Here is an 11,216-nt window from a genome sequence, read left to right as displayed (position 1 = left end):
GAACATCACAGCGCCATGACAGATGTTTCTATGAAACTTCAAGCTAATCTGGCCTTTGGGAACAATAGAAACAACACTGGTCGATATATTCCACCAGCTGCTTGAGGAAATGTCCCTGATGCTTTTTCAAGAAATGGTGGCAAACTGCCTCCCCGTGGTTCTTTTGGCTTTCAAAATTGTCTCATGTGTCAACTTTGTCTCAAAAGTGGGCACACGGCAGCTGTGTGCCACTATCGTTTTGATAAAAACTTTGTTCCTCCAAAGCCAAATGCTGTCAATCCACGGGCTTATCTTACGGAATTGGACACTGACAATGAATATCAGGTATATAACTCCACTGTTATCCCTGACTTTGGTGATGATAACCTTTGGTTTGTTGATACAGGAGCTAATGTTCATGTGACTAATGGATCTGAATCTCTTGAATCACCCTCTCCCTACACTGGAACTGAGTCCTTAGTTGTTGGTGATGGTAAGCAATTACTCATCACTCATGTTGGGTCTACCTTCTTATCTCCCAACACTTCTTATCCCTTGCGTTTAAATTCCGTTCTTAATGTTCCTGCCATTAAAAAGAATTTAGTTAGTGTGTCTAAACTAACGAATGATAATAATGTCTATCTTGAATTTCACAAGCATTGTTGTTTTGTAAAGGACAAATTCAGAGGAGTTGTTCTTCTCAAGGGACCAATTAAAGATGGCCTTTATATTATTGGTGAATCGGGTTCATCCTCTCCTGCATTACAATGCAATCTTACCACTGTGTCTTCTTCAAATTGTCCTCCTACTGTTTCTCATACTAATTCCTTTTGTAATATCTCTACTGGTATGACAGTAGACTCATGTACACAGTCTATCAATAATAAAGAGTTTGATTCATCCTATTCTTTACCTTGTTTTTCCACTGCTTTATCTACTACTTTGAAACAAGATGTCAACATTTGGCATCAAAAATTGGGCCATCCAAGTGCTGCTGTTTTAAGCAGACTTTTACCAAATATTTCACATAGTGGGATTTTAAAAGATTTACAATTTTGTGTGGCATGTCAAAAAGGGAAAAGTCATAAACTTTCTTACCCCTTATCTACTAGCCATGCTTCTCAACCTCTTGCATTAATTCATACTGATTTGTGGGGGCCGTCCCATGTTGCATCTAAAGAAGGTTTTCAATACTATATTCACTTTATAGATGATCACACTAGATATACTTGGATATATCCTTTAACTCTCAAATCTCAAGCATTTGATGTCTTTATAAAGTTCAAAAGCATGGTTGAAAAACAATTTAACTTGCCAATTAAAAGTGTCCAATCCGATTGGGGAGGAGAGTATAGGCGTTTTGCTAGATTCCTTAGTGATCAAGGGATTCATTTTCAACATCCTTGTCCACATGATCATGAACAAAATGGAAGAGATGAACGAAAACATCGCCACATAACTTAAACCGGTTTGGTTCTACTTGCTCAAGGTGGTTTACCCTTGTCCTATTGGTGGTATGCTTTTCAATGTGCCGTTTTCACAATCAATCGTCTTCCTACAGTTGTTCTTGGGTTTAAAACTCCTTATGAAAGCTTGTTTGGGACTCAACCGGATTACAAGATTCTCAAGCCCTTTGGCTGTGCTTGTTTTCCCCACTTGCGGCCTTACAACAACCATAAGCTGGAATATAGATCTGATCAATGCATCTTTGTTGGTTATTCTTCACATCACAAAGGTTATCTATGTGAGAACTCCAATGGCAGAATGTACATTGCAAGGAATGTTGTTTTTAATGAAAGTCATTTTCCTGCCTTTACAGTCTTCAACAGAAGTCAGGTACAATCTTCCTCTTCTTCTACATTTCCTGCATTTTCATTCAAAAATAATCTTGCTACTGGTGCTAACTCTCTTCTTGATTGTGCAACTGGTGCTTCTCACCTTTCTATGCCCAATCAAAATACTGCCACACATAACCAACCATCAATACCTGACCCTCCACTACCTATACTACAGCCAGCAACATCCATATTAAACCCAGAAATTCCACCTATTCACCCAGAAATTCCACCTGATAACCCAGAAAATAATAACCAACACCCTACTGTCCCTTTTTCTATACCTGACTTGACAGTATCATCCATACCACTGCCACCATCTTCCACTCCTGATGCTACTATGATGCTGCAGCAACCAACAACAACTTCTCTTGCACCAGATTCTCTCACCATTGCTTCTCATACTGCTCCTCAATCTGCTACAGCACCAATTTCTGGCATCATAAATCGTGTTCATCACATGAAAACTCGATCTCAAAGTGGAATTTACAAACCAAAGGCATACATGGCTACAAGACATCCTTTACAAGAAACATTCTTCCCAACTGAACCAAGAACAACTCAGCAAGCTCTCAAGGATCCCAAATGGCTACAATCAATGCAAAGAGAAAACACAGCCTTGATCAAATCTAAAACTTGGACACTTGTTCCCTACCATCCGGATATGCATGTTATTGACAACAAGTGGGTGTACAGAATCAAACTCAATGCTGATGGTTCTTTGAATAACTACAAGTCTAGATTAGTTGCTAAAGGGTACTTGCAAACACTTGGAATTGATTATGAAGAGACCTTTAGCCCTGTGGTCAAACCTGTTACGGTTAGAACAGTCCTATCCCTTGCTGTCACTTCCAATTGGCCTGTGAAACAATTAGATGTTAGTAATGCATTCTTAAATGGTGATTTACATGAAACTGTGTACATGAGGCAACCAAAAGGCTTTGAAGACCCTACCAAACCTAATCATGTTTGTCATCTTCACAAGGCTATCTATGGGTTGAAGCAAGCTCCTCGAGCTTGGAATGAAAAGCTACGGACAACTCTATTACAGTGGGGATTTCGACCATCACGATCTGACACATCTCTGTTTGTATATGGCTCAGATTCGACTTTGATAATTTTACTAGTGTATGTTGATGACATACTAGTAACCGGTCCTAATTCAGATCTTATCTCCAAATTAATTGTTGATCTCAATAATTCTTTTGCATTAAAAGATCTCGGGTCTATACATTACTTTCTTGGAATTGAAATCTATAGGGATTCTGGGGGTATGTATCTCTCCCAAAGTAAATATATTTCTGATATTCTCTCTAGATTGCAGCTTGATGGAGTGAAAAGTTGTCCCAATCCAGCCAGCTCTCATCAAAAATTGTCACTCAATGATGGTGAACCATTTCATGATCCTACTCTCTATAGAAGTACCCTCGGTGCCCTCCAATACCTTACTTTAACTCGACCTGACGTAGCTTTCATCATCAACAAACTTAGTCAATTTATTCATGCACCTACTATTACACATTGGACTGCTTGTAAAAAATTACTCCGGTATCTAAAAGGGACAATATCAGATGGATTACTTCTCACACCTGCTGCATCAATGGAAATCTCTGCCTATTCTGATGCCGATTGGGCTAGTGCTATTGATGACAGGAAATCCACTGGGGGTTATGTCGTTTTTCTTGGAGGCAACCTTGTATCCTGGTCTGCCAAAAAGCAAAATGTGGTTGCACGGTCGAGTACAGAAAGTGAGTTTCGAAGTTTGGCCAATACTGCTGCAGAAATAAAGTGGCTGGTTCATTTGCTCTCTGAGTTACAGGTTTCTCTTCATCATCCTCCAATTATTTGGGTTGATAATCAAGGAGCTGCTGCCCTTGCAGCTAATCCGATCTTTCATGCACGGTCCAAACACATTGAGATTGATCTCCACTTTGTTCGAGACCAAATTATGGCAAAGGAGCTGTCGGTTCGGTATGTTCCAGCAGTTGATCAAGTTGCTGATTCTCTTACAAAGGCCCTCACTACTGATAGGTTTCTCTATCTCAAAGACAAACTCAAAATGGCTGGAACCCCTTTTCGTTTGAGGGGGGATATTAGATAATAAACAGTTAGTTTCGTTAATTGTTTTCTGCTATTTTTTTTAACAGTCTTAACTGTTTGTAACCAACTGATGTAAATGTCTTTGCCTATAAATAAACTCAGCTGCTCATTCAATGAGTCAAGCTTTTCTTGCATTTCTCTGTCTTTGTTCTGCTATGAGTTGTACTCTCTTGGTTATACATGCTGCTGGTTTTTACCAAATTCATGCTTGATTAGCTTCTACACAACCCAACTTTAAAACCTATTTTATACATAGCATTGTTTATAATACCCCATCAAATTTAGTGGTGCACTATATATATATATCACACTAAAACTTTGCTTTTCATTTATTAATTGGTTTTTTCTTCCTATATAATATTATCGCTTTCAAATATATATATGGAACACTTCTTAACGTGTATTACCCATAAATGGGTAATATTAAAAAAAATTGAGTTTTTATACTTAATTTTTCTATTTAATTAGAAAAATTTCTTAATTTTTTTATTATATGGGCTGAGATTATTCCATCGGCTGAAAATAAAATAATAATAAAATAAATGGGCAAAAAAATGATAAAAAAATATTAAGTTTTACTTAAATATTTTTCATATAAACTTATTTTTAATATAGTGTAAAAAGATGTATTTTTTGATATTTTCTCTAATTTAGTAAGCGTAGAAATTTAAATTTTTATTTTATTATTCGCCATGGGATCAAAATCTAATGACTTGATATTTTAAAAATTAATATTTATAGTTAAATTTATTTAGTCCCATTAAGAATTATTTCATATATATAATTAGGATATAAATATATATATTATCATTTTTAATAACATAATAATATAAAATATTATATTTAATTAAAAAATTATTTTTGTGTAACTTCTAGTGTTGATGGTTTGAGTGGAAAAATAATATAATAATGCTAAGCCTAGCCTACATTATTTTCATGTTAAACTAACACAATTATACTGGTGTTAGAGTTGCTTTAATTACTTCCTCTCGTCAAAACAAAAAGGTGTAGACGACCTATTGGTTTGATCTATCTATAAAATATAATATGGTTTTGTCAGACCAAAGGACAAAAGAATTAATATATCCCATTTCAAACCTCGATGATTATATATGAAACATAAATACTACATAACAAACACTTTTATTTATATATTTTTCCATTATTATTATTATTATTATTTTTTATTATAAAAAAATCTTACTTTTAATCACAATAAAATTTGTGATTAAAAGTGAAAATGCTGTGAGTTAATTATAAATTATTATTCTTACATTATCAATAACAAGATCGTGGCTAAAAATCTTAATTATAAAAATTACAATTTGTTGTGATTAAATGTATTTTTAGTCACAATACTTGCTGTGACTAAAATAAAACTAGTGACAATTTATATCTAAATACTATGTCTAGTCACAAATAATTTTTTTGTTTTTTATTATAACTAAAAATTAAATTTAGTTTAAAAAAATTGTTGTATCACTAAAAATAGTATTTTTTTAGTGGTTATTATTATTATTATTTCAAATGGGATATATAATACTAGTACACTATAGCCTCACACGTCCTGTTAGTTTTTAAAATGAAGTGTTGAGATAGTCCACTACTCACCTTTATACATGTATATATATAGACATATTCGATCAGCTCATTTAGTCATCCTCATAATTAATTCCCTTTACATTTATTCAGCTTTTCCTTTTTCCCTAGCTATAACTTTCAAACAAAATAACAATACGAAATGGGTGGGAATTCACCCTGCGCTTCATGCAAATTGCTGAGACGTCGTTGCGCCAAAGACTGTATCTTCGCCCCATACTTTCCCTCTGAAGATCCCCACAAATTTGCCATTGTGCACAAGGTCTTTGGTGCAAGCAATGTCAGCAAAATGTTACAGGTAGGTAACTAGTTAGTTATTTTTTTTTATTATCATTATTATTATTTATATGACAGTATATAATATAGTTACAGAAAATAATATAATTACAAATATAAATATATACAGGAGCTTCCATTTGATCAAAGAACTGATGCAGTGAGTAGTTTAGTGTATGAAGCAAATGCAAGAATGAGAGATCCAGTTTACGGGTGTGTTGGGGCCATATCGTACCTACAAAACCAAGTTTCGGAGCTGCAAATGCAACTGGCCTTGGCCCAGGCCGAGATTCTATGCATTCAGATGCAGCATGATCAGGCAACCATAGTTGATAGTGGCGGCATCGTTTGCAGGGGGTCGGCTTCACCGGTAGAGATGGACCCATGTTACTTTGGGTACTACGATAAATCCTGTTTTTCGGGTCAAAATAATAGCAATGATACTACTCTCATGATGATGAGCCCACCTGATCATCATCATCATCAATATCACAATTTCTCCTCTTCCACCTCCAGTATTGCAATTCATGACTCTCTTAAGCGAGAGTCTCTTTTTGGAAATGACATGGTTTCTTAATATAAAAATAATCATAATAATAATAATAAAATTTCTCTCTCTAAAGTTTCTTTTAGCCTCTACTATTAAGCATTTATTTGTCAATAATTAAACTAAAGAAATATGTTTTATTATCATCGATAGTGGTAAGCTTAATTATCATTATCATGTTTTTTTTTTTGAAACAATAATCATTATAAATTATACCGTCATATTATTATTGTCGCCATTATTAATTGTTACTATAACATATGGGAGAAAGTGTTATTGATCTAAAATTCGTAGTATATAGATATTAAATTACAGGTTAGATATTTGTCAATAAAAAAGCTATAGATTACAAAGTAGTTCTTAAAAGAAGAAAATGTGCTTGCGGTTGGGTTAGAATAAGACAGGAGTGGGTGATTTAAAAACAAAGGGCGATGTGGTCAACTCTAGCCATGTGACAAAAGTACTTAATTAACTTGTTATTCGGGCATTCGAGGTAATTAACTTGTTCATTTTGGACCGGTCGTATTTAATTGTATTTTATTATATTGAATATGATTATACATCATATTTTATATAATTATAGTATGTTAAATTTTAAATTATTAAAATATTATATATTTAAATGTCTATAAATTATAAAATACAATATAATATAATATTATACAATATAATACGGCCTACCAAACAAATTTTTTTATAAATTATGATCAGATTAATTATTACTAGCTTTAATCAATATATATTATTACCTTAGTATATATATATAAAAACAAAGGAGCACTGAGGCTAAGTGGTGAGTGAGAAAACAAGAAAAAAAAAAGGAAATGACTTCGAACCCAAAGTTATTAGTTAGTTATAATATTGTAATACTAATAAATTATACTAATATATATATATATATATATATATATATAAACAGGGTTGTTGGTCTTTAAATTTTTTATATATGTTAATCTACTCACCAGACATAAATTCTTGTAACATATTATTTCAAACTTTGAAAATCATGTACTACCATATTTATATATAATTATATATACAACTCTTGTGATTTTCTGATAATATTTTATATCAGTATAAATTATAGGAGAATTATATAGGTCTCACATATATGTTTATACTAGGTGAATGTTACCTAAGAGGCACATATGGTTAATTTTATTTGAGGTTTTGGTGTTTTTTTTTTATTTAGATTACTTTACTAAAACGAAGAGTCCAATGAAAGAATTGTCAATATAAATATGTAGATCTTAGAGATATATTACCACCTTTGATAACATAGTGACATTTTTAGAGTCTTCAATATTAGGACTTTGAAGAGGAGAATTTATAGGAAAGACTCAAATCTAATATCATCTCAAAACCACACAAGTATATGAATTTGTAGAATACTAATCATCAATTTAAGAACGATAGTGTCGTAGGACTTCTCTCGTATTAGCCCTGTCAAATAAAAATAAATAGGGAACTTAAAAAAGAATTAAGAAATTAAAATTTATTAATATTTGAAATGAAATTTGATTAGATTAGATTGGTTATACCTTTAACTTAGGATGGTGAGCACAAGACACGTCCCACAAGCCTTTTTTACATCCATTAATAGTCGCATAACCATGAACACTGAGCCCAATTACATTCACAAACGATATCAAACTCTGAGTTTTTCTTGTCCATAGTTGAGGTCCACCACGTGCTATTACACCTCCTTATAGCTAATACATATATGACATTTACTAAAGGAGTGTACCAACAATGATTACTAATGAGTGGATTAAGTGTACTAAAGATATAATATATATCTAAATAAGTGAGCATGATATGGTTAATTTGTAGAAAAGTATATTCTGATCATACATATTAACTTGGTTAATGAATTTACGAGCAGTCCAAAATATTAAGAGCCTTACTTAGTCTATATAATAGCATTAACATACCCCAATTTTATGCAAAGCACACTAAAATAAACAATCCCAACTCCCAACCACACTATAAAAGTTAACTTTTTGTTCAATCTTAAGAATTATAAAGGTGTCTATTATCAAAAAAAGAAAAAAGAACTATAAAGGTGTATGGAGTTTCATAAAACCAACACAAGTTGGCCTCTTTACATTGTAGAGTGACAACTAATAAAAATACTCAGTAAGAAGTCACTCTTGTACGCTTCATTTGTGCAGATCAATGTCAAAATTCAAATAACAGTTAAGAAATGTTATTATTTATAAGTGGGTTATGTTTGGTGAAATTTTGCTGAATATAATACAAATTAGAAAAAACACAAACTATTTCAATGAATCATCAACTAAATTAGGAGATCCTAACATACTCTTCTACTGAAATAAGCCACTGACTGTTATGAATTAGATAACTGAAAGACACATTTTTGTCATCTTGTGTAGAAAGATAGATGGAGATGGAATACAGCTAAAAGAAAAATGGAGATTTTCTTAGCAAAAATTCTTAACATGTAATGAAAATAGTGTAATGCTTGTGTCAAAATGTGTATTTTACTTTCAACACTTCAAACCTGAAGCAATAAAATTAATAGAGACCTTTGATAACATAAAACACATATTGTTAGTACACTTACCGTATAGTAAAGGAGGAAGATCTCCGATACTAATACTAATAGTGTTAAACTCAATCAATTCAATCAGGTCCTTCTCATTGTACTCTTCAATATTGGTTATGTTCTTATAATACCAAGGCAGAGCCTGTAAATTAAATGAACTCAAGCAAAAAAATCAAAAGCAAGACACATAATTACTTTATTACTCATCTTATTATCTTAGAAGTTTGAATGTAGATGATTGTTCATTGAAATTCAAGGTAAATACAAATGAAAATTATTGTAATAAGATTTAACAATGATACTTACTCTATCATAGTCAGCGCTCTTCGCCCACAATGAGATTTTAGGCAAAAGATCAAGCAAAGCCTATGTGTCCAACTATGAAAGTGACTTGACAATAAGATCCTACACCATTAAGAAAATCAAAACTTTAAACTTGATTTACTCGCATATATCAGACTTGAACTAAGCTTTTAACTATTTTGTAACGCAAAATTATGTTGGCCCACATCCCCTTAACTTTGAAAGGGGGTTGCGTTACTAAAAACATAACTCCATATGATGTGAACAAACACATTCATGACTTAGTCACCTAAGGAATATCACATGCCATTCCTGAAATCAAATAACCATAAAGCTCAATTGTCAAACTTTCAAAGAAGAAATAAAAAATCTTGAACAACAAAGACGCTATTAGAATAACTCACCATTGTTTAATTAGGGCTTTTGATTTGAGAAAATAAAAAGACTACCTAATTGAATGGAAGGAAAAGAAGGTAAGTTGGAGCCATAGGTTCTTGCTCTTGCGTTGAGTGACAACGATAGTATTTCCCAAAAGTGCAACATCGAAGTCTGAGGCAATGTCGTTGATGACCTTGGAGTCGTCAACTACGACCGACCTCTTCATCTTCTTGCCAAGGAAGTTTTCCTCTACGACCCTCCAAACTGCTTCCACCTCTGGTCGCTCCGGCATTTCGGGTGTTCAGGTTGTGGCACAAGGCTAGCACATGTGAGCATCGACCACATCTTAGAATTGGGCAAATAGAAAAGAGAAAGACTACTCTTGATTAAATATAAATTGAAATTCAAATGTAGAGATAAGGTACCTCTTACTATATTCGTCACTATCAAAATGATCAATTTCCTTTCCCATTTTAACACTCATGTAATGGGTGAAAACCAACCCTCTTCCTCTATTCCCTTTCTGTATGCCCTCCTCAAAATACTTCATAAACATCAAACGAAGTCCTTTCTTAGAGGAGGAAGAGTGTTTCAGGATATTTAGGCAATGGCTTACGACATTTAAAGCTTTTGGAAGAAGAGGTTTGATAGTTTGCATTGGAGAAGAATGGGTTTGGGTTATTGATTCGAGAGATCTTGAAAATTTGAGGTATAGTTCGTTCGTAATCTAGAATATTCTCAATATTTGAGGCTTTATTCACGTAGCAACTCGTAAAAAGCAATTATTTATTATTATAAAATCAAATAATGTTATCAGTAGCCTCGGTTAAAGGTAACGGAAAAGGAAAATAACAACACCGTTAAACCAAGAAATGCCGTTAGATAGTCACTTTTAATATATAAAGATATATTATTATATCTACATATAATAATGTTATGATAAAATACTATGTACGTAGGCCTATAGATTTATATAAATATTATTAATATAAAAATAAATCTAAAATAATTTAAGTGAATTAACATATTAATATTATTGATATAAAATAATCTAAAATATGACACTACTACAAAAAGACTCTTTAGATGTGGTTTTTAAGGCCTTTCAGCGTCAATTTTGGTAATATTCGCTACCAACGCTAATCCAAGTGATGCTGTAGGGTCTAAAATAACCGATGTCATAAGGGTAAATATGGCGTTGGTTATTTGCTAGGAACCGACGCCATATGGGTATATATGGCGTCGGTTCCTGGCAAATAACGACGCAAATGCCAAAAGCCCTAAGAATTATTTTTTTTCAGTTTATTTAGTTTAATTTAATTTATTTAAATCATATATTTATTAATTTATGAATTTATTTATTTAATTTAAATTTAAATTAGATATTTATTTTTTTAAAAGGTAAATTAAATATTGTAAATTAATTTTAGGATTGGCCAAAATACCTAATTTCACTTCATAGAAGTAATTAAATAAATTACAATTAAATATTACACAAATATTGTAAAATTAGTCTAAGTATTAATAAGTTAATAAATCTAAGTACAAGTTAACCTAAACAAATAAGCTAGGGAAGAAAAAATCTTAGGCCTTTCAGCATCAATCGCCAAGCCATCGTGAATCACCGCCA

At 32.5% G+C, this 11,216-nt stretch overlaps 1 protein-coding gene and 1 long non-coding RNA gene across 5 annotated transcripts; one reads left to right on the top strand and one right to left on the bottom strand.

Moving 5' to 3' along the window:
- Positions 1-5,595: 5,595 nt before the first annotated feature.
- Positions 5,596-6,366, top strand: LOC133033723 (LOB domain-containing protein 12-like). Its single transcript, XM_061108785.1, has 2 exons — positions 5,596-5,811; positions 5,920-6,366. Exons 1-2 carry the CDS (start codon positions 5,656-5,658, stop codon positions 6,364-6,366), a joined length of 603 nt encoding a protein of 200 aa, XP_060964768.1. The 5' UTR covers positions 5,596-5,655.
- A 1,139-nt stretch (positions 6,367-7,505) lies between these two features.
- On the bottom strand, positions 7,506-10,328 carry LOC115705111 (uncharacterized). 4 transcript variants are annotated; one of them, XR_004009387.2, is made up of 4 exons: positions 10,012-10,328; positions 9,212-9,905; positions 7,878-8,048; positions 7,506-7,779 (listed from the first exon to the last, which is right to left on the bottom strand). It is a non-coding gene; the product is annotated as an uncharacterized LOC115705111 (long non-coding RNA). The 4 variants fall into 4 exon arrangements; XR_009685808.1 differs by having other exon boundaries at positions 7,878-7,956; XR_009685809.1 differs by having other exon boundaries at positions 7,878-9,310; positions 9,426-9,905.
- Positions 10,329-11,216: the final 888 nt, after the last annotated feature.

The sequence above is a fragment of the Cannabis sativa genome, chromosome 1 (genome assembly GCF_029168945.1).
Source record: "Cannabis sativa cultivar Pink pepper isolate KNU-18-1 chromosome 1, ASM2916894v1, whole genome shotgun sequence".
In the NCBI taxonomy this organism is placed as follows: domain Eukaryota; kingdom Viridiplantae; phylum Streptophyta; class Magnoliopsida; order Rosales; family Cannabaceae; genus Cannabis; species Cannabis sativa.
Note: the sequence above shows the minus strand (reverse complement) of the source record. Positions and strands in the feature narration are given on the sequence as shown.